The 24,608-nt window shown below is 41.2% G+C and overlaps 1 protein-coding gene across 4 annotated transcripts in view; it reads left to right on the top strand.

The window, feature by feature from the left end:
• The window catches only part of fbln1 (fibulin 1), a 42,663-nt gene extending 18,608 nt beyond the window's left edge, over positions 1-24,055 (top strand). For 2 of the 4 annotated variants that reach the window (XM_032590590.1, XM_032590610.1), the window contains 3 exons: positions 6,944-7,089; positions 8,856-8,996; positions 23,483-24,055. In XM_032590590.1, the coding sequence (XP_032446481.1) occupies positions 6,944-7,089; positions 8,856-8,996; positions 23,483-23,622 (427 nt within the window). In that variant the 3' untranslated portion in view covers positions 23,623-24,055. Of the gene's footprint in view, positions 1-401; positions 4,766-6,943; positions 7,090-8,855; positions 8,997-23,482 lie in introns of those variants that run through there. The other 2 variants (XR_004342820.1, XM_032590598.1) reach the window with 2 other exon arrangements.
• The last annotated feature ends 553 nt before the right edge of the window (positions 24,056-24,608 follow it).

The following is a 24,608-nucleotide window of genomic DNA, read 5'->3' as shown; positions in this document are numbered from 1 at the left end:
AGGTCCTCTGTGAATCACACAGGCATCAAATTAGGCCTAGAGATGTTCTTTTGTTTGCGTTTTAAATTGGGTCCATATTCATAAGTGTAAATCATTGTCCTGCATGCTCAGTCTGCTTCATGTTGGAATGATTGTAGAATACATTTGACTGTAGCATGTTCTCTCTTGTTGAGATAGATGATGAAATGCACATTCATGTTTTTCTACCTTCTATTTTTGTCACTTTTCTAACTACGTAGCATTGTGTTACAACAACAGTTTGAAGAACCTCTAGCATGTTCTCTCAGACGACACCATAACCGACATTACCCTGTTAAAATTCATGTTTTCTTCTACTGCATGCAACGCATGGTTATTAAAAATGAAACCCCTTCTCCCCTCCCTCTCCTCTCCTCTTGCAGTCGATGCGAACGCTTGCTTTGCAACGACTCTGTCGATTGCCCGATCTTGCCCCTGAGAATAACCTACTACTACCTCACGTTCCCCACCAACGTTCCCGCCTTCACCAATATCTTCCGCATGGGCGCCTCCCACACGATGCCTGGCGATGACGTCCAGGTGGCGGTCACCGCCGGCAACCAGGGGGGTTTCTTCAAGGCCGAGCGCACGCCCACTGGCGGCGTGATGTCGGTGGCAAGGCTCATCGACAAGCCGCAGGACTTCCAGCTGGACTTGGAGCTGAGGCTGCGCCGCTACGGCACGGTCTCCATTTACCTGGCTAAGATTCTGGTGTTTGTCACCCAGGAGGAGCCCAAAGTAGCATACAACCCCTTGCAGGAGTAAACACAAGACTTGTTGAGGATTAAACACATTAGTTTACTATTAGAAAATGAATGTTTCACACAATATTGATGATACGATGTAGATGTATATTCTTCAAGATACAGGAAAACTCTACAATTATTGGCACTCCTAGGAACAAGGTGTGAAAGGTCTTAAATAAATTCATATTAAACTGTATCTCACAGAATATTTTGTTATTACTTGTTCATACTTGCAGCTAGGGCTGTCACAATAACACATTTTTCAGGAACGATAAATTTTCCCAGAAGCTGTATCGTGATAAACAATAATAATTGTTGTTTTGAGGCCATTTTCAAGTGTTATGACAGTAATGGCATAGAAACCCAACAACACATTCTCAAAGATCAATAAACTATAATGAACATTTAACACTGGAACTGGAAGACACCTTAAATGTCCAAAATAAATGAACAGAACACCAGAAACAAAACATAAAATGAATTTATGAAGCCTCTGTAAACAAAATTGTCGCTTAAAAAGGGGGCTGGTTGAGAACAATGCACCAAACAGAAGACTTTTGTCAGCCAGTTGACAGAAAGAAAGATTTTTTTAAAAAAAAAAAGAGAGAAGGAGGATAAATTGCGCAAATGGAAATTATTGAGCTCGCTTTAATTTATCATGTGATTAATTGATTTATTGCTTATTGTGACAGACCTGCCTACCTGTCAAGTCTCCAGTTTTGGTCGAGAAACTACAATATTTTACCTCTCTTTCCCGTCGTGTTCCCATAAAAGTATTTTCTCGTACATTTCCCATTTCATATCATATGTAGTCTCCGCCCCTCCCACGCCGCTCCGACGGCGGAACATTTTCCGTATTTTCAAATCCAAAGCTTCGCAGGAATGAGGCCTACCTGGAGCAGAAGTGACGTCCGACTGTGTGTGCGAGTGTCACTGATGTAAGAAATTGATTAGAATCGTGAAAGAAGCACAAATTATGACGTTTTAAATGGTCTTTAGCATCAAATGTTAGCTTCTAGCATGAGTAGCACAGTTAGCATTGCTGAACGTAAACGTCAGTCACTGTACGTACTCTCTCGACAATGTAAAGTCTTTTCTCTGGGATTTCCCAGTGTAAAGACGAAATCCTAGAGAATGCTTTGGAACATACAACGTAGGATTAAATCTTAAATGGATATTAGGTGGTTGCTACACTTGCTAACTTTCTGTAAGCTGCTGGAAATCAGAGCTTTTCCTGTTAAGTGCCGTCAAATAATCACTTTAGTGGAGTTGTTAGTGGTGCCAATAATTGCAGTGTTTTTATTACTTATCAAAAGAATTATTGATTTAATGACTAAATGTACTCAAGGCAAAGTTTTAACATTTTTGATGCAACATTATGCTGTTGTGCTATTGCAGTAATAAGACTTTTTAGACATTTTTATGAGGTTAACCAATAAAACATGGATGACATATTACATATTAAACACTTTAAATCCAAGTTTAAAAAAAAAAAAAATCACTGACTTACCAGTGACTGTGACTTGAAATTATTGGAGTTTATGGAGAAATTATGTGTCTGGGAAGAATCCTATCTTAAAACTTGAGGTAAAGAAATTGGTTAAGCTGAAACGTCATCTTTCTGGATTCTGAGTGACGTCTGAGTTGATGTGTTGTTGCGTTCCCGTTTTAGTCACTTGCATTGTCACAGCCACAACTGTAGGTGGCGTCCTCGGTCCGGGTAAATGGTTAACCGGTAACAACCCTCAGCAGGCCCTGTGAGTGAGTGAGTGTAACTTGACGATGGTTGCATGATAAAGTCTGACATTCTGCAGCGTTTTATGGTTGCGGTGCTGGATGAACACGTTTCTATTAAAACTGAGATAGAAATAACACATGTTCAAGTCAAGTCAAGTCCTGTTCCTGATAATGGGGCATTGTGGGGCTCTTAATCAAATGCAGCGATGGGAGCCATTAGGGTGGGAGGCCAAGTCGCAGTTGTAGGCATGGAGAGCTCCTTCGTATAGTTTCACATTTCTTGTATTCCAGTGGTTTCAGCAAAGAGGAAATGCAGCTGTGCATGCAAATTCTCCAGTATTCCACTCTGGTATATTAGTCGGGTTTTTTTGTTTTTAAGATTATTTTTAAAGTGACCAGCATCTGTGTAATTTGCAAACGGAAATCCCATAAAGTGTGCATATTATATTGCTTTAGAAATAACAACATAAACAAAAAAAACCAGTCTGAATTACCTTTCATAGGTTTAACACTGTTGCTATGTGCAGCTTTATCAATGCAAACACCTTCATATTTACCACTTGTAAGACCAAAGTGACCAGATTACATTCATAAACCAGATCGGGCCTAATGTATTGCTACTCCCACACCCCTTACTGTCAGGCACCACATGTATGTCTCTCTGCAGCGGTTGTTTTCATGCACATCTTTTTGGCTTCCATCGCATTTAATGTGAAATGCAAAGGTTTCCACTGCGGCTGCAGACCCCAAAGCAGACAGATAATCCAGAAGCAGGCAAAGTAAGTGACATGCGATGGGATGCAGCGGCAAAAGAAGGAGCCTGGTGGAAGGGGGAGTCATGAGTATAAATACTCTGACATGGTGCGAGGCTGCGGCCCAAAGCCTGCGGCTTTTATTAACTGTAAATTCAGATGTCCCTGGGTTCCTTCTGTCCAGAGCCATCGGGCCCGCGAGGATGCACTTGGTTCCTAGCAGGGATATCCTTTAAACGAGTGCCCGGCGGTGCACAGGTCCCCCCCTTTTCACCTCCTCCCCACCCGGCCACCCTCCCCTTTGACATTGAGTTATGGGGCTCTGGGCTCTGGCCGGTGGTCTGAACAATTTGTGGTACGGCAACATCACCGCACACAAAATGAATGATGCCCTGCAGTGTTTGTGTTGGGGCGTTATCAATGTGCCGACTATAAATAATAATTACCAAAAAAACACAGGGCCCTAAGTTTGACCAGAGCACTTTTATCCAAAAAGTCTGTTTTTCTTTCTGGTCTGTAGGTATTGGTTTTTTGTTTTTTTTTGTTTTTGTTTTTTTTTCTCCCCTCGGCTGAGCCACGTGAGGCGGGGGAGTGCCGACGAAGACGCGCGTGTGTTCATGTGGCTGAAAGCATGTTTGTATGGATGAGTGTAAAATTGATCGGCCAATGCAGACATTTTTTTTCTGTTTACCTTGAATCGCTTCCCCCTGTTTGTAAAGTGCTCACCTGCATGTTCAGTGCATTGCAAAAGCATTCAGAACTTTGAACTTTTCTGCATTTTGTCACATTGTAGCCACATATTTCAATGTATTTTATTGGAAATTTACGATATGGGTCATGCAGAAGTAAAATGATATTTGTTGTTTTAAAAGGGTAGTATTATTTAAAATTTATTATTATTATTTTTTTGCTTTACATCATGTTACAATGTTATTCCATCAAAAAACATGCCTGAAGTGATGATTGGATTCTTTCATGAATGTTTGAGAAATACTTTAATCTCCCGTGGCAACCAAAAATGCCTGGTTGGACCTAGCCCCGCCCTTAAGGCACAGCTCCTCCTTGGAGTTGCAGTCTCCAAGTTTCCAAGATTCTGCCTCACACAGCAGCTCTCTCCTCTGACTGCTCAACTCCGCTCCTTCAGACTAGCCAGCAGCAATTAGCAAACTCCTGCTGAAACTGCAAATTTCCTGTGCTCATGATATGAGCCACTTGTCATTGCAAAGCTGGTAAAAGCATTGCTCAAGGGATAGTGATGTGGTGACGTCCTGGAGGCGGAGTTTCAGACAGAGCAGGAGTTTCTTAAAGGGACAGAAGCCCAATTTCAAGGCGTTAAATTACTAAGTCAAATTTCTTAAGTCATATTTGATATACGCAGCATTTTTTTTAATAACAACTGATTACTTGCTTGTATTATAAAATGATTCTATGTGCCTGCCTCTTTAAAGATAAAAATAACAAAACTGCTTTCGCGTTCGCCATCTTTCCTCCAATAAAATCAAGTGCAACCAATTGCCTTCACAACCCAGCCACTTTGTATGTGAATCTCTGTATAGATCCAGCTGTTCTGTGAAAGAGTTTGAGGCTTGTTGGAGACTATTGGTGGACAAATGGCATTGTGAAGAGCAAGGAACACAGCCGACAGGTCTGGATTGAGGTTGTGGTGAAGTTTCAGGCAGATTAAGGCGATAAAACGGCAATCCAAGCGTGGTTCACTCCAACATCTGAAAATAGAAACCATATGGCACAGCTGGAAACCAAGGCAGAGCATCGATGAGAGAAGCAGACAAGAAGGTTGAAGTTAGCTCCACTAAAAAAAAACCCTCTTATGATTAACACAAAAAAAAATCATAGAAAGGATTTCCATTTGATGATTTCAGAATTATGTAGTTCTGTTGTTCCGATTTAAAGCACTTGTGTCGGTTCAACTTAATTTAAGTTTTACTATTCACTGTAGCCCAATTTAATATAATTGAGCCAATCCAATGAATTTACTTTAGTTGATTAGGATGAACACAAATTTAGTTTAACTTGTTTAACAGTGGTACAATTACGCTACTTAAACAGGTTGATCCAATTAATGGAAATTAAGTTAGCCGTACAAATATGCTTTATGCTGAAAGGTAAGGAGCTGCAGAGACACACAGCTTCTCAACAGGACAGCCTTAGAGCAGCAAACATTTTAGATCCAAGCATATTTGTGTGGCAGAATGGTCCAGTCAAAGTCTGGACCGAATCTATGGCTAAACCTGAAAAATGGCTCTTCACAGACAATGTCCGTCCTGTCAGACAGTTTGAATTTGCGCAGAAAAAATTTGCACTACCATACAAAATACACATAAATTTTGGTGTGAAGGATAAAAAAAAAAAAAAGAATAAAAAAAAAAAAATCCTTTCCAAATATTTTTGCGTGGCGCTGTAAAGAGTGCCGCGCACAGCGGGGGTCCGTTCATGCTTTGCCGTCTTCTCATAAATCCACTCCCTACCTCAGCAGCTTTCACCTCGTCCTCCAGAGCCCCGCTCAGGCGGCGGTATTATAAACTAGTAGAACATTTTGTGGGTTTGGCCTGGACCAAAGCAAAACTTGGACCCGCCCGCTAATTGCTAATTACAAGCCCCTATAGTGCCGGCTTGACTTTCTGTCGGAGGGGCTCCTCTCCGCGCCACAGGTCCAACTGGGCTCGGCCGCTGGAGCTGCGGCGGGATGGGTCCCCCGAGGAGCACCAGAGATCCACAGCCCCGTGACTCACATGTGGCTGTGTGACCGCCCGTGCGCATTAAATTGACCCGTACATGGCAACTCTCATGTTTTTGTAACCCAATATAACCACAGACTGACATCTTTCCTCTGTGAAGGCCAACCGTGAGCGGCCTAATTTAACATCAAGGCATCGTTTTTTTCTTTTAAAACTTCCTCGCTGTTTCATAGACAAGGTGTTGATTTATGAGGGCGTTAATGCGTTCAGAGCATCTCATGAACTCCTTTTGCGGCAGACAGGAAGTGAAAAGCGATGTTCCAGGTGGCGTTGGCTTTGGAAGCCTCCAGTGTCTCCGACCTGTCACTGATTAGTCTGTGGAATAAACAAAGTCCTAAATAATAGGATGAGAGCGGCCCCAGGGGGAGAGGACGGGGAGTTGTCGAGTCATGTTGCTCACAATTTAGGAGTCTTTTAGAACATTCCCTTGCTACATAAATCCTCCTCAGGAGATTATCTGATGTGAAGCTGGGGATGCTTTGCAAATCCAAATATTTTCCCTGAGCAGGTTGTGAATCATTCTTTGTGAGCGCAGTAATTCATTTCCCACACAGCGTGACAAGGGGGCATCAGAAGAGCGTCGACGGCGGCGCGAGTCTCCATAAGTTATAAAGTCTGGCTGTAGCACGAGCTGTTGGCCATTCCTGGTTTATTATTCTTCCTAACCGCACGAATTTTGATTATTCCTAATGCTGAGGGCTAAATCCAGCACCCTTGCCGTCTTGAACAGACAGTGTTTGTGTAGCAGCCATGGAGGGAATCCCACTGAGTTCTTGATTATGTAGTGGGCAGAACTCTTCGAGTAGCTTGTAATTGTGAGCTTTAGAGAGCAAAGACATTTGACTCTGAAAACTAGAAATAGAAAGCACCTAAGTGAGAGGGCCTTTGGTGTCAGTGAATTTTGTCGGAGTGTGTGATTTATTCTCTCCTTTAGAACTCCGACGCTCGAACGATCTGACACGGTCCGCTGTATAAAATCCTGTCTGCCCAATGACATCGCCTGCGTTCTGGACCCCACGCTCTCCATGGCCCACACCTTCTTCTCCTTGCCCACCCTCAGAGAGTTCACAAGGTCAGAGGGTAGGTTCACGTTCACCTCTATCTTTCCTCCTTTCTCTTTTTTTTTTTGCAGGATCCGACAAGTAAAACAAACACCAGAGAAGTGCAAAAACTTGAGAAAAGATTCTGTATGCTAAACTCAGATTAGCAATTAGCATGGATCCCCGTGCGACATGCGTCCGATGTCATCTTTGTTTATGTGACCAATCCTTGATAAAATTCATCTCAGGTCCCTGTAAAGAAAAATCAAACAGGCCCAATTCAATGCACATCTGTTCTGTCCTACTCATTCTAATATAATCTATTTTAGTCCAGTTAGATTACAACTCCATAGACAGTCCAGATTAACACAACTCACTACAATTAAAGATTGTCCAGCTCAATGTAATTGTACGGTGCTCTTCAAAAGCATTTGCACACATGCAGATTTTCATACTTTTGCTTTTGTCACCTTCAAACGTCACAAGATAAGATAAGGCAACTTGAGGATAGCATTTAAGCTAGCTTTAGCTTTTTAACTAATTTTTTGAGCAAAAATTACCTACAATAAGAGACACTGTGGTAAGTGGCCTCAAAAGAATTTGAAATCAGCCAATCCACAGTACATAAATAGTCTACAAGTTGAAGACTTTTCAACTGCTAATATGTCAAGAACTGACTCCAACTAATTTCACCATGTAAGCAGACTGCAGGATGCTAAAAAAGTCTCCAATATCAATAAAATGCCATCACACATCCTGCAGCAGGTTTTTATTTCTCCTGATTTGAACATTCATGGCCCTTCAGTCACAAAGACACTGCACTTGTTTAACCATCAATCGAAATTTGCAAGAGGAAACCCTTGAAGGCCAGAGAGAAGGTAGTGGTCTGCAGTCTTTACAACCTAAAGATCCATTTTTGCCCTGAGTCCAGCTGAATAAAACTAATTTGGAACCACAGATGTTCCATGCCCTTTTGAATTACAGCTTGTAAGTTGCAATAAATATCTATTTTGTGATTTAAAACCCCCCCACTATTTTATTTTCATTTTTAGGTTTAAAAATAAAAGAAAAAAACATGTAACCTTTGCAAAAAGATACTGGATGCATTCTTCTATTAGATGTTGATGTGGAAAATTATGTAAAAAAAACTCCCCCAACATATTCTCCCTTACATAATAATCAGAAAAATTGAAATGTTATTGGTACTTTTAGTATCATGCTTTTGTAAAAAAAAATACAAATGTACATTTCCAGCACAGAGCTGGAACAAGACGTGGCTAGAACCATAAAATAAACAACAAAAATTGCTGTACTGTTCTAAATACTATTGAGGCACTACACTAAACAAAAAACATGTTCAATTTAGGTCCCTGGTCTTTTTCAGTTCATGACTCCATCTTCTCCAATAAAAAAAACAACACTGGCAGCCCTCTAGCTGAGCGTTATTGTCATGCTGCCTGAATAGAAGTAACCACTGTAATCATTTGCAGACGGTGACAGCTGACAAGCATCTATTGGCCGGCATGCAGTGCCTGTCTTAAGACATGCTCAGTGTCTCAGAGAGTTAAGCCCTTGTCATCTTTCATAAGCTCCACGTTGGGGTGTAAAGGACTGAAAGCACTTTAGTTGAGCAGCGGTACTGAAAAGCTTCAAACTCTCTGTGACCCTCTCAGTATACAACAAAACACAGACCGCAGCATCTTTCAGTATATCATGTGGTACAAGTCTGGCAGAAGAACCCTTATGAGGATTTAGGTCCTAAAAGTGATTTTTTTTTTTTTTTTGTCCTTGATTATCTTCCAACAGAAATCGTTTTCCTGAGAACGACAGTTCCGGCTTACGGATCGTACCACTTAGGTACTTATGACGTCAAGTTTGAAATCCTAGAGGGCAACATAGAGAACGCCTTTGACATCATCAAGCGAGTGGAGAATGGAGTGTATGTGGGTGAGTAGATTCACACAAAAGCAGTTTTGTTATGTAACATTTACCACCCTCTGGCATCTGTGATCAGACACAGCATTCTGGTTTTCTCAAAGGAAGTAGTTTTTCTTATTAAAAGTAAAGTTATAGTGCCTTGCGCAAGTATTCACAATGAATACTTGAACTTTTCAGCATACTGTCATGACAGACTTCAAGCATCTTGTAAATTTATATTTGGTCCCCTTATTTAAAAAGGCTGTGTTCAAACTAGAGAAGGATCACACAATGAAAGCTCCCTGGTAAGGTTTGTTAGGGAGGTCTGGAGTAGAGGGTCTGCTGGACAGTCAAACATCGGGTTCAGGAGAAACAGAGTGGCTTTCATTCTGGTTGTGGAACACTGAACCAGATCATCCCAGAGGGACTTAGAGTAGAGCCACTTCTTATCCACACTGAAAGGAGTCAGCTGAGGAGGCTCAGGCATCTCGTCTGCATTACCAGCAGGAATTCCAACTCGTTTCCGGTGATAGTTGGCCTTTGCTAGGGTTTCCTTTTGTCACCAATTCTGTTCCTCACTTTAATGGACAGAGTCCAGTTGCAGCCAAGGTGGATTGCATCTCTGCTCTTTGCAGATGATGTGGTGCTACTGACTTTATTAGGTTGGGAACTACAGTTTTCGCTAGAGTGGTTCACAGCAGAGAGTGAAGTGGCCTGGATGAGGATCAGTGTCTCCAAAGCCAAGAGTCTTGAGCCAAAAAATGGCACAGTGCCTTCTCCGGATTGGGGAAGAGATCCTGCCTCAAGTGGAGAAGTTTAAGTATCTTGGAGTCTTGTTCACCAATGAGGGAAAATGTAGTGGGACATCGATAGGTGGATTGGTTCTGCATCTGCAGTGATGCAGAGGCGCTGTACCGGTCTTTTGTGGTGAAGAAACAGTTGAGTCAAAAGGGAAAGCTCTTCATTTACTGGTCAACCTATGTTCCAACGTTCATCTATGGTCACGAGCTTTGGGTAGTGACCAGAAGTGGCCAAAATGAGTTTCCTCCACAAGGTGTAAGGCTCTTTCATAGCGATAGGGTGAGAAGCTCGGTCATCCGGGAGGCACTCAGCATTCTCCTCAGTTGAGCCAGTTGAGGTCTCCCGTGCAGAGGTGTTCCAGGCCCGTCTCACCAAAAGGTGACCCACATGATGACCCAGGACACGATGGAGGTACTATGTATATCAGCCGGCCTGAGAACGCTTTGGGATCCCCCCAAAGGCACTGGCCCAAGTGGCTGGAGAGAGGAAAGTCTGGGTCTCCCTGTTTAGGCTTCTGCCCCCGTGACCCGACCCCGGATAATCGGAAGACAACGGATGGATGGATTTAGTTTTCTTTTTTACAGTCTATTGTTTCTCTGTTGAGATGCAGGGAGGAGCTGGTTGTACAAAGAAAGTTCTTGTCTCTGTAACGGATGAAGAGATTGGCTGTCAGTATGCACATCTGCCTTTGCGGAGCGGGAGAGGAGACGAGGAGGAGCGGGGTTATACGAGGAGAAAAAATGTGGCTGTCAACGGGTGAATGCTGGATTAGGAGCGCACGCAATTCTTTCACACTTGTGAACTTGGAGAAACAGATGTGCGCTGATCAAACACGCCCAAATTTATAGAAAGAGGTGGGAGAAAAATAGCAGTTGGGGGTAATAATTCATACAGATCTCTGCAGATTTTATAATTGTACGCACTTATTTCAAATGGCATGCTTTGTTGGAATTCACAATGGTGTAATTCGGCGTCAGTAATCGGTCTATCCATTTGGGTGTGTGTGTACAGAGAAGATCTTGCTTAATTCCCTGTTTATATTAGTGCTCAATTTCATAGACAATGTCTGTGTGTGTGTGCGTGGGTGTGTGTGTGTGTGGGGGGGTGTGTGTGTGTGTGTGTACAGTGGAAGGAATGCAAATAAAACAGCAGGGAGAGAAAGAGACACAAAGTGAGACAGTAAGACAATGAGAAAATAAGGAGAAAAAATCTGTGCAGAAGTAATCCTGTGACTCTTTGCTTCATGTGGTTGAATGCATTGTTCCATTTCTTCACGATAGGCCTCAGTGTCTCGCCGAGCATTAGAGCACTTAAACTGACAACCACATGAAAGGCCTGTTTTTTAGGAGCCGTTTTTCTCCCGAACCCATCGTTTTGCTTATTGGATGCAGCTTGGTCCGTGTTAGCAGCAGTTCGCTCATCACACCTCTAAAACCCAAAGGCACCCCGGCTCACTGGAACCTGAGGTCACTAACTTACTTACTGAAATGTGTAGTGGTCATGGTGTGATGATGGCGCCTCTTTCTGTCTCTCTTTCTTTTTTCTTTTTTTTTTAATTTGCGCCGCTGGTACTTTGGCCTGCAGACTCTAGTGTTGCGTAACCATTGTATGAGGCTCGCTGATGTGTCACACAAGGAAGCTTAGTTTCCAGCGTCTACAGTGACTCCATCGGTTGTATAACGGTTTGGTGGGACGTGAACAGCAGCAGACATTCAGGCTCCAGTGATGAACGTGTGTCGGCTCGAACTACCGTCGCTCCCATTCATTTTGTCCCTCTTTTGAGATATTAAAAGTGTCAAACGAGCCAATTAGGAATCCTAAATATGTGCTTCTGGCTTTTAAGAAAAGTTCTCGTTAGATAATTTGATTGGAAGATACAACTTTTTCATATCTTTGTTACATTGCAAATTATCTGATCATTTTATTAGGATTCGTGTGACAGATGAGCACAAAGTAGTGCGTGAGTGTGAAGTAGAAAGAAAAGGAGGGTGCATTCACTCCAGTCCCGTTTAGTTTGCTATAAAGATGGAGTTTATGATATTTTTTGAACACATTTGTTAAAATTGTAACTATGTTGTGACAGTATGATATGAGGTAGATAACCTGTGAAAAAAACTAAAGCTCCTCTACATCCTCCAAGCTATTATTGCCGTCTGAAGAAATTCTGCGCTCCCGGTAAAAAGACAACCAATCAGAGTCATGAGGAGTCATGCTCCTGTACGCGCCATTTAATGTGCTAATGGCGAAGAAACAACTTACCCATATTGTAAAACTATTTATCTGCTGCCATCGGTGGCCATGCTAACTAGCTTGAGCATTCATGACAGCCCCTACATTAGGGGAATTTACAGCACTAACACCCTCCTCCTGCCGCTGATTGGTTCTTTCTGATGGAGCTGTGTATTTCTGCAGTTAGCATGTGGAGACGGCAGAAGAGCTCGATTTTATTCAGAGATAATTTGTCTCATACTGTCACGGCACAGTGACAGTTTTAGCAATTACGTTAAATGAAATACAATCCTGCTGGAAAACTTTTAGCAGCTTAAGCGTACAGTCAGAGCTACTGTAAAATAGTTTAAAAGTATATTCATTTGACAAGATGTCTCACACAAATGGAGTGTATTTTCTTATTTATTAAGTGATTTCTAAAGCCAACTGGTTGCTCTGATTTTTCTAGAGGCACCAGAGTAAAGGGGGCTGAATACAAATGTGTGCCACCTTTTCAGATGTTTACTTACAATATATTGCTGAAAGCCATGAATTTTTTAATTCCATTTCACAATTATAAGCTACCTCAAGTCGGTTACTTCCTGATTACATATGCTGAAGTTTGTGGTTGTGAAGTAAAAACAAACAAAAGAAAAATTCAAGGAATAAGCACACTTTAGCAAGGCACTGTACTCAAACCAGCACACACAAGTGCAACTCTGGCCAAACGCACAACCCAGCGGGAGAGCCACACTGTTATTTCTCAGTCCAGAGCCATCTGTCTCTGGTTCATCTGGATGACGAGCCCCAGGGCCTCGCGCATCTGAGCAAACACGACAGTCTCTCAGGACTTGGCAGACACGATCATAATCTGATCAAACACCTACTATTTACAGCAATAGTAGGACTTGGAGTAGTACCCCTATAGTAGTACCCCTATTGAAAAACCGCGGTGGTGTGGTAGCAACGCCACAGGATTCCGTCAGGTAGAGAGCAAACGACACACAAGGTCTGCCACAGTTAGACTTTGCAAGAGAATAAATAGAGGTGGGTTGAGCATCCAAAAATGTAATTCAAGTCATTTCTTGGATTTCTACTCTTCAGTTTAACTTGAGTAAAAATATGTTGTAGTAGTCCTATTCTTACTTAAGTAAGAGTAAAAAGTGTATTTGGTAAAAAGGTGACTCGGGTAACTGGTCAAAAAACACACTCATTTAATATGTCAAAATTACATCATCGGACAGACCAAAATATAAAGTTATGTGGGAATTTTGCTATTTTAATGACCAAAATGGAAATAATTCATATAAATAATTACAAAACAACAAAATCAGGCAAAAAGAAACGTTTTTCAAAATCAGTCTCTTTCGATATAAACCTGCTGTGCATGTCTGTCTCTGGGGCAGTTTTGGTTAAGACAAGTTTGTTCTTCGCTCAGTGAAGTTACTCACAATGTGTAGAGTATCCAGACAGTTTACTGAAGTAAAAGTACAAAGCTCAGAATAGTAAAAAGTACGCTTCCTCTGAAAAGTTACTCAAGTAAAATTTAACTAGTTACTACCCAACTCTAAAAATATGTGTTGAGGTTAACCCATGGAAACTCAATAAATGATGAAATGCATAGCTCATGCTGAAGCACTTTTAATTGGGGGAAGGTTGTCTGATCGGAGCTGATATTGGGGATGATTAAGTGTAGCGGTCAGTTGTTGGATTAATACACCGGCTCCCTGATAGCCTAATAGAATAAATCCTCCTATCGCTCTGTTTTTACTGCCTTCCATTGAATTACACACATCTTCCCTGTCTTTACATGTTAAGGTCGGCTCGATGAATACGTCACGTATCACTGGGCCTTTATTCGATTTTTTCTTTTTCTGTTTTGATGGGAAATTGTGTTAATATCTCTTTAACTGTACAAACCATACATATGAACACAGCTCCATGACTCGTTTCAGTGTGTGTAAATCCACTTTATAGACAATCAAGAGACAACTGTGGAATCACAAAGACAGCACGCTTAGTCATCCACTGGATTTCTCTGAGTAACTCCTCTTCATGAGCGATTGTCACGGGAGGACTTTACTGTGCCGTTAATCTTTGCTGTGTGGGAAAATAACTGTTTTTATTATGCTGTATTTTTTTTTTGTATCTTACTGGAAACTGCACATAATACAAAGCCCCCGTTTTTTTTTTTTCTTTTTTCATGCAACACATACATCATGTGGAGGAACTGAGCGTTTAAGACGGCAACGCTAAATTCTGGTCATTTTTCATACGCCGGTGTAGATGCGCCTCTGCGGCTGGTTTGACGGAGCGCTGATGAAAGCGAGCTCGATAAACAAAGAGAAGAAGGAGCTCGGTCCAGGTAGTCATCGTCCAGCAGCGCGGCCGACAGCATCGGGTGGAATGTGAGCTCTCAGTGTGAGACATGACTACTTTCTGACCTGCTGGAGCTTTTGGCTCCGAGATGGTCAGCTCCTCCGGCCTGGACGGCGGATGAATCCCAACAAAGCTGCAAGGGGCCCACCAGAGAGCGCCAAGCCCATGAGGAATACTTGTTGAGCAGATTTATGGGGCTAATCAGAACCAGGGTCTTCTCCACCCAGCGATTCCAGTCACACACACGCTGCGCTCCCCCTAACTTCCCGCGGCCCTCAGGGTGGTCCGCCACAGTCAGACTTACCGATGAACAGATAACCATGCAGAGACGTCATCATAGGGACAAACCACGTACGCAGTGTGAACACAAAGTACATGTTACTTGCAATAAAACTGTCTCCGTAAGTCATCCTGATCCATTCGCCTGCCCGGGGTTTGTGGGATCTGTTTAATTTAAATTCATTGTTAAGTTTGTGCTTTCAAACAACGAGTTCTTAGAAAAATCCCGTCTTGTTTGGCTAACTGTTAAATATGCATTTTTTTACCCCCGGTGCTTTTCTTCATATTTCTCATGCGACGTGCCAAACTCAAAAGGAAAGTGCCTTGACGGCTCATCAACTTGTTGCTTTACTCCATTTAGTTGAGAGTTCAGTAAAATTACTGAAGGATCCTGATTCAAAATGTGGAGAATCAGTTTTTAGTCTAATCTCTTTATTCAGGCTATTTATACTCCCAATTTGTGACCTGCATGCACTTACACTGCACTCACTCTCAACACACCATACCCATAGTGAAACATGGCGGTCCGGCGGTGGACCGTGACTTTCAACTCCACTATATTTCTTGGAAGCTTGTCATTACTCGTGCCTTTTGGCTCAGCGTGGCTTTGTAGTCCGCCGTTGATGGTTTTCTTTACTCAAATGCAATTGGCCACACGCTATGCTCCTCACCAGACTGGGCGCTTAATCACAGTCGCCGCTCACACCTGGGATTTGTAATTACATCATCCTCGTTAAGTGTGGCGAGCAAAGCTCCCGCTTTCATTCACACAAAACTCGGCAATGGGGCCGGTTAGAGAAACTCAAGCGGAGAAACCAGCGGCCACATCTTAGTTCAATGTTTGATGTTTTTAAGTTTCTGTGTTAAATACGGTATTGTAGTTACCATTACTTATAGTTGTGAGGAGAAAAAAATCTGGTTCTTTTTTGTTTTGTTTGTTTTGAGGGCTGGGACGTTTTAAGTAATAATAACATACAGAAAATGGTGTCAAGTTTTTACAGGTGGTGTAGACATCTTGTGTCAGAGTGGTTCTACATGTCAGTACATCATTAGGTGGTTTCAGTAAATGGTGAGTGGTTCTGCACTCACAAAACAACACAAACATAATTTGTACTTCTGAATACTGAAGTATTTCCAAAGGGTAAGTACTTAAGCACTTAAACTGGAGTAAACCTTTGAGTGAGCAACTTTTACTTGTAATTGAGAAAGATTTGGCCACGAGTATCAATATTTTCACTGAAATACTAGAGTCAAGAACTTTTTCCATCACTGGGAATGACAGTGTTGTGCAGTGAAGATGTTCTCTTCTTATTAACAATAAAACTATTCACACAACTCGCTGTCATACATTTCTTATCATTTTCCCTGTCCTCAGCAAAGCAGGGGATGATTTTCTTATTATTATCTGCAACAAAATTGTGCACATAATTCACAGTGACACATTTATCTCTCGAATATGAACTTTAATGAATCAAATGAAAACGTTAGTCAAATGCTTTCAAACAGCGTGTTCTCAAGTTTTGTTTAGATAGCCATTAAAGCTACAAAATTATTGGAGCTTACTTGCATGCCTCATGTGTGACACACCAAAACCCAAAAAGACCTCAGCAGCTCATCAGCAAGTCCATGCTTTGCTCCATTTACAACATTTTAGAAGACTTTATTAAAGACGCTCGATTCAAAGTGCAGACAAAGCAAGTTTTTCTTCCGCTGCCATTTTTCATTCAGGCTATTTTATGCCTCCAAGCTATGGCTTTGAAAGGTTGCTTGTGTTGCTGCGGAAAGGTTGTGGTAAAGATAATGGTGCGTGTTATGTCATCTCAGCTGCTCTGGCCCACAGCTGCTAAAAACTGAATACCCAAGAAAAGAACATATCCGTGGCCTTTAGGCTACTGTTCACCAGTGATGTCACCAGTCACTGTCCAGCAACAACCCACGAGCCACTGAAGAGATCAGTGACAATGACTCTCTGTTAATTGACCTTAAAATATCAAGCCACGTGTTGGCCTTACCGAGCTGGACTTGCTCTCCACAGTGGTCAGCGCTGTGTTTGGATAGCCTGACCTAACCGTCCGTCTGCGTAGCAGCGAAAAGGTTGTAAACACAAGATCTTACCCCAGAGAGGCATGAGCGCTCCGCTTGAACGTGGCTGGTCAGGTTGCTTTGCCTGGAAGTTTAAAAGGATTGTTAAGTCAGCCTCAGTGAACGATTATCAGAACTGAAATGTGTCGGTTTCCTAATGGGGAAAGTGATTTAAGACTAAGAATAAAACTTAATGGAGGCGGTAGAGGCAAGGACTAGTTGGTTGTCAGAACGCAAAGTGATGAAAATTATTACTGACCATTAGGCCTGTCACGATAACAAATCTTACTGAATGATAAATTGTCCCAGAAGTTATTGCGATAAACGATAATATTGTTGCTTTGAGACAATTTTCAAGCAATATAATGGTAAAGGCAGAATAATGCAAGAACACATTCTCAAAGATGAATAAACTTTACTTTGAATATTTAACACTGCAACTGGAAGACATTTTAAATATCCAAAATAAACAACAGAGGAAAACAAATAAATGAATTATGAGTCACATTTTTTCAAGTCCTTCAAATAAAAGGACTAGTTAACACCAGATTGAAGACTCTTATCCAGTTTTTGGTAGAAAGAGGAAAACGATAAATTATGCAAATAAAAATGATTGAATTTGTTTTAATTTATCATGCGATTAATTGATTTATTGTGACAGGCCTTCTGACCATCTGACTTGTGTCACTGATCTCCAAAATCTGAAGGACGACTGCTATATCAATAACGTTTTGATAAAAGCTCATTTTATTTCACTGTGCATTTTAGGAGAAAATTAATGAGAGTAAAACACTTGTTAACATGTAGGGCGAGGCAATAAATCAACAACAATACATATTGTAATGGATACATCATCACTATCAATTGAAAATACGTCCACTAGTATGTTCAATAATTTCACTGAACTCTGACCCAGAACCGCACAGCATTCTGGGGGATGTAGGCAGAGCAAAGGCTTTAGCAGCTCAACCTTTCACGGCCAGCTTAGCAAGGTCGGTGCCATAAACTAACTCACTCATTGGTTACCTAGCAACAACAAAAAGTCAAGGTCACATCAGTAGTTTGGCAGAATTTCAGATATTTAAGTCAAAAATCAAAAATTATTGATATCGACTGATATGACACGCTTATATTGTGATTATCGCTCAGCCCTGGTAGACCACACTTCACTGTGGATGTTCCTTTCCAGTACTGGTTGAACCTCTTTTGCCTTCAGAGCTGCCTTTATTAAAGGTGCTAAGCTAAACATTCAGCAAGTCATCTTCGCCAACTCTACAAATAAATTAACTGAGTTGCTGTCGTGTGATTGGCTCACCTACCATTTGTGTGAATGATGAATTGAACTGTGGTACCTAATAAAGTAGCAGCCGTCAGTGAAAGACGCTGAACGCATATCACTGCAGTGACGTTAAAGTAAACCATTCAAGCACTTCTCCACCCACTTGGCTCCCGTGGACGCGCCGTCGCACCGTAGCCAATGTGTCATTAAACAATACTGCGGCGAAGTCAGTACATGCTTTTCATTTGTTTCTGGTGTGAAACCCATTCATTTTAGATTTTCCCATCCAATTTCTCGCCGAGTTGTAGAAACCAAGAAACCCTGAAATTGTACTGTTTACATGTAAGCCTTCAATACTGCAGACCTTGTGGCTATAAAGGATGACAAATGCCTACTGGCATTTGTGAGGTTGTCTCAGCTACTCACAGGCATTTATTTGATTTTCTTTTTTCTGCAAAGCGAGCAGATGGATTGTACAGCTGTTTGGTGGTGGCTGTTAGGACCAGTGGAGTCACCTTTGAACCTGGTGGTTGATATCTCCTTGAACGGGAGGTGGACCGCAAACTTCTTCAGGACTTTAACTGTAAACGTCTCCTCAGACGGACCAGGCCCGAGATTAATTTTTAATGTAAATTTTTAAGTTTTCATGGTCTCCACGGGTTTATTATTTATAAGGCCCCTGTTGTGTGCTAGCTAATCAGAGTGAACCTGTTGTGCGTGGCCTTTTGACTTTTCATCTGGATGAAATGTTCAGGATGGGAGTGCGGTTGTGGTTTCGCCTCAGGTTCGCTTTGAGCGCAATGAGGCCCAGCTGTTAGCTGATGCTTTCCCCTCATTGAAGGCGGCGCTCTGCTTTTAATGGGGAAAGCTTACGGAAACACCGAATCATCAAGTCAGGATTCGACGAAAGGCTTCCAAAAGGTCACGCACAGTGACTTAAGCATCAAAATCTTTCACGCTGAACGTTGCAAACGACCAAACACTTTTCACAATCAAAGCAAAAATGCTCAATGCACAAACCTCTGTATTGTTCCAATGCCACTTGACATTGCAATAACTGTGATCGCCATTTATGCGTTGTGCTACGCCCTACAGCAAACAAAATTCAAACAGTTTTGGGGTTTAAAAGTCTTTTAATTTCCCACCACAGCCTCAGAAGAAATCTGGAGCCGTTAAGGGGCATTATAACAGACTTTTTGTTCATAGGCGAATACTTATTACGCTAATTAGACCACAAAACAAATTTACAATACACTAATAGGCCTCAGACACATTCCACATATTGCTGTGTTTAGAAATCCTTAAGAAACATTAGTGTGGATATAATGTTTGCCTGTATTTTGCTAAGTGTTTTCTTATGTGGTTAGATTGTTTAGGATGTTTTCATAGAAACACTCGGCAGGAGTTTTGGAGGAAAACCTTGTTGACCCTGATTAACAAGTGCTCTGCCCTCATTAAGCATCAGCCAAATTTACCCTCCGCATCATTTAAAACATTTGAATCGATTCAACAAATAAATACTGAACTTTGGAACTTCGCTAATAATTTGCTTCTGTCAACTCACGGTTGTGTGGTATCTCCACTGGCTTCAGTCGGAAAACGACCTCCAGATTTAAAATGCTACCTTCCCCTGACGGTCGTTTTCAGCTGGTGCTTATGCAGACCTGAGACCTTTTGGATCACGTCAAGGATTTGGAAACAATAAAACCTCGGGCACGTGCCTCTCCTGTCAATTGTCGCCATGCAACGGCGTTCCAAAACACCAAAACAAGGGAGGTAACGCCGGTACGAGGGGGCCCCAGCTCCCGCTCTTCCCTACGCCTATCGCCACAATCAGCTGAATTTTCTTGCTTGCCCTCAGATCAAACTCGGAGAAGGATGAGAAAGTGAAATAAAACGAAGGAGAGAGAGAGAGAGAGGAGAAGAAAACAGATCCAGTGCCGCAAGTTTATCCTTCCTTGAGTTTAAGAAGGATTCCTGGAGGAATGCCTTCATGGCTGTATTGCGTGACTGCTCCTTTCCATCAAACACATGGGATTCATTTACCCTTGTGGGCCACAGTGATGGTGCCACAAACACCAGGCCCCCGCAGGAAGGGAAGAGAGAGAAGGCGAGGGGAAAAAGGCAGAATGAGTGGGTGGGGGATCCATCGATTTACAATGCCAGTGTCCCAAAGGACGTCGTGACTGGCACGTTACGGATCATCGTTCCCCTTGTTGTGGATGACAACCAAATGTGTTTCGCTTCGAGTTTCAAAGTGTCACAGAGAGGAGGCTCGTAATTCTGATGAATGGAGGCAAGCGATCGCTCGTCATTTTTTATCCACGCCGAGTTAAGCTATGGAATCATTCATCTAACAGTCTGAGTGATTTACTGACTCTGAATAAATGAAACAGAAATGACAGGAGGAGAAAGAAATAGGGTGTTGTAAGGTGCAGTACAAGAACATGTGAGTGGTTGTGTTCAAACAGGCCAAAGCCGAAATGTCACCAACCCTGTGAAGGGAAAGGCCTGCTGACAGCCTGCATAAATACTGACACCAGCCCCCCCCGTCCCGTAATCGTATGTTCACTTAAAAACAGCACCCAGTGAATTCCCAGGGAGTTCAGTAATGCTCTGTAACACTGTGTTTATTCTATCATCTATTTTACTTTTGACTTTAATGCATCTTTGATTTGTGAGGTTTTGTCATAACCATTTCTTAAAGATCATTAGGGACTCACTTTATTTCTTAGCTCATCTAAAAGAAGCAGAATACACAATAGACTTGAAATTAATGTGATAAGTAAAACATTGAATTTTTTTTGGCTTTTAAATCTTATAAATCACTAGGTTCCAAGTGAACTGGCTAACAATTTACAGTCCTACATCTACTTAGTTTTACAAGGGGTATTATTCAAAAGCGTCTCTTAGACCCCATCTCAAAATGTAATACATCCGCAAATTTTTTTGGTCATTTAGGCCATGGGTCCATACAGATCCAGCATTTTGGGAAACCAGAAACGAGAACTTTATTTTTTTTGGTTTTTAAACTATGCTGCACTTTTTTTTATTGTGATATACACAAATCAAATATACAGATCCTTTAGAAAACCGGTCCTAGAGTGGAAACATTTCAAAATACTGGTTTTATTTTTCAGCGTGTAAATGCGGCCTGTCATTAGGACCCCACGAGCTTTTTACCATGTGCGGTCCGGCGGGGTCGTACTGACCCCATGTGCGCTATTATGAGGTATTTTTTTTTATGACAATCTGACAGGACAAACACCCACTTCCCCACTGTCCGACCGTGACATCTGCTGTACACTTCCTGAGTGTTGTGCTAATGATAAGGGGTGGGTTACGCAATTTTTTGTATGACTTATACAACAAGAAAGTCCTACTAGGCCAGCAAAAACAAGAAACACACTCCATGTTCTGGCTTCCTATGTAGGTGCTGGTCTCTCTGTTGGAATAATGCTGTTGGCTGGAGTGAAGAGCACTCACCTCCAAATTGAGCATACAGACTTGATCCTGGTAGATTGAAATTGATTGTAGCCTATATATTGTGTTGTTCAAATACAAAATGTATCTATGATTCTGCCAAAGAGAAGTCCTGGCATCCTATACAGAGGCTCCTACAATATGATCTTGCATTAGTCAAGTCATGACACATGAAAAGAAATAAAAACCTCAAACCTTCAGTGCTTTGGTGTAATCAGCTCAAAGTAATAGTTAACAAAAGTGTTTTTATTCCACAATTTCTTCTGATTCCTCTGTATGAGATTCGCACACACAATCGTATGTTCAGAAGCTCGCTGTGTTCCGTACAGATAAACCTCTCACCTTTAACTTCTCGCCCTTCTAATAATGTGAATAAAGTTTTGATATTATCTTTTCTACAGAAAGGCTGAAACTGATGGTTGAGGTACAGAAACTTTCAATGATTACAGAACGATTATCCGTATCGGTAGGAAACATCTGTGTGCCAATATGATGCAAACAGCAGCAACTGGAGGATGTTCCTACAAACATTAGATAATTTCAGGCTCATTTATTTCTAACAACTAGATTAAATTGACAGTTTCTCTAAGCTCATGCAATAACTCAGATAATTTTGGGAAACAGAGAACACATTGACTCAATGCAGTTTCAAAACAAGTGTTTCAAGACACTGCAAAGAGAATATCCGCTTTTAGTATTATGGTACTTTGTTTTTTGTTTGTTTTTGTACACAATCAACAGGCTTTATGTATTTTTATTTTTTATTTTAAGTCAACCAGCTAAACCGATTGGTGGGGCAGATTGTTCCAACAACACAAAGGCTTTTTGAATTGACTGTTCTCCAGGAACCTTTTCCTGACCTCTTGTTTTACCTTCCCTTATCACGGTTTAACACAGCAATAAATCCATACGTTGGCCTTTTCCCTCCCTCTTTTATACAAATGCTTTGGTCCCACACATGAACCGAAGCATACGCGGTTTCACATATGCAACAAAATAAAATAAATTACCTGGTTAATGGTCAGGACATTAAAATACCTATTTGGGTTAGGGAAAAATGCACGACTCTGTATTAAATACCATCCTAGTAGCCAGGAAATAAGGCATGTCGGCACGCGTTCAGAAACCAGTGTGATGCTCACGAGTAGAACATACGTGTTGCACATATTTCTGGTTTCCAGAAACGTAAAACGGAGACCTATTTCTCAGGAGGCTGGGCTGTGTAATCCACATTTTAGTTGACAGTGCTGACCTGGAACCAACCTTGCTCACTTGTTGGTGAAGGACCCCGAACTATTTGTCAAAACCGTGTTGCCTAAAGGCACCGGTCTCTGTTTGACATAACGCCTGTGCCGCAAGAAAACATGCCTATCAAAACTGCAAATAACTCTAAATTATGTGCAGTTGGATTTGGACATCTGATGTCGTGGTAGTTTGCTGGTTAATATATCTTGCACTGATAGAGTTCGACCTACCATAAAACTGAAGAATCCATTGGTATGGATGACAGGGATTGACACTTGAATATACATTGAGGGTATATTCTGACTGGTGATACACACAACAACCTTGCAATGCATCATGTGGTTTCTAGGAATGTTACATAAGTCAACTGTTTCTACATCATTTTCAAAAAGTGGTTAAATATTTGTCTTCCCTCCAAAAAGAACCTTTATAAAGTCCTTAACACGTCTTGGAGTAAGATTTAATTTTTGATTTGACCTAATTAGTTACAAAGTGGCTTAAATACATCATAGAAAAAGGGATACACTGTGTAAAAGTACTTAACCGTCCAACTTTGAAGTTTACGGCATTCTCTAAAAAACAAACACTTAAAAAAAAACAAACACTTAAAAGTTGCACCGAGTGAGATTTACAGTCACTTTTAACTTCAATTAATGACCAAATACCTCAGGCATAACGGCCTAAGATTGCATGACTGTGTTAAAAAATTAGAAAAAACACACTGTTGCCATTGGCATGATAAATGTTTTTGTTCCCATAGGTGTTGTTCGCCTTGTAAAACCTCTGATTGGTCCAAGGGAAACGGTACTGAAACTCTCCATGCGCAACCTGACAACCCAGGGTGAATCTGGCCAGAGCATCATCAATGTTCACGTCTTTGTGTCAGAGTTCTGGTTCTGAGAAGAACATAGAAGATTTTACAACACATATAACAACATCCACTCTTAACACTGTACATGTTGTTGTACGCTGAAGGCATAACTCGGTGTCAAAGGGGTTTAATTGTATGTTTTGACAATGTCAATACTTCTGACTGTCGTTGAGATTAAAGGCCACTGCTTGCTTCTGATGAAAGCTCTGTTATTTTGTGGATGACAAATTCAAAATAAAGTGCAGCATCGCTGAAAAGTCTTACGCTATGTTGTCGGTATAAACACATGTCGGAGATACGGATATGCCGTTTGTTTGAAGTGCATGCATGTGAAGAACTGATCTAATAATAATAATCATTTTCTTACACTTTAACACTTTTTCATTTTTTTTCTTCGTCTTGCTAAATGTATTTTTGTATTTAAGCATTTTCTACAGAATAAACACTATTTTATTTACAGTACTTTTTGAATTTTATTCCATTATCACTTAAGGAAGATTTGTTATATTTTTTTCTTTCTGACAAATTTGAGTGTTTCAGTTTTTCTGGTTTTTAATAAAACACTGCTGGCCTGTCTCCAAACAGAGAATGAACTTTAAGACCATAAAGATCTTTTTAATCATAGTTTTTCACAGGTTATATTTTCCCACTTCAACTTAAGTTCAGTTCTGCTTCATTATCTCGTTTGATAATGTTTATAGATCTTAGGCAGCTACTTTCTTTAAAATTTAAACAAAGAATTTTCAACATTTTGAGCAGCATTCTGCAAATAATTATTATACAAAGGTGCAAAATTATCTCTTTCAAGACAGAAATCCGTAACTCCCCATAATGGATGCTGTCGTAGAAGGCATAAAGACGCCTAAACTGTGGCGCTATCATTCTTTCTTCTCAAAATCCACCGCTTTATAAGCTACAGTGTTGTTAGCATAAAGTGTTTCAGATAAAGAGGATAGTAGATCCTTCTGAAAATATTTCAATAGCTGAAAAAACACGAGAGTATCCTATTTATTAA

The sequence above is a fragment of the Xiphophorus hellerii genome, chromosome 2, assembly GCF_003331165.1.
Source record: "Xiphophorus hellerii strain 12219 chromosome 2, Xiphophorus_hellerii-4.1, whole genome shotgun sequence".
Classification (NCBI taxonomy): Eukaryota; Metazoa; Chordata; class Actinopteri; order Cyprinodontiformes; family Poeciliidae; genus Xiphophorus; species Xiphophorus hellerii.
The sequence above is the reverse complement of the archived record's forward strand: the minus strand, read 5'-3'. Positions and strand labels throughout refer to the sequence as shown.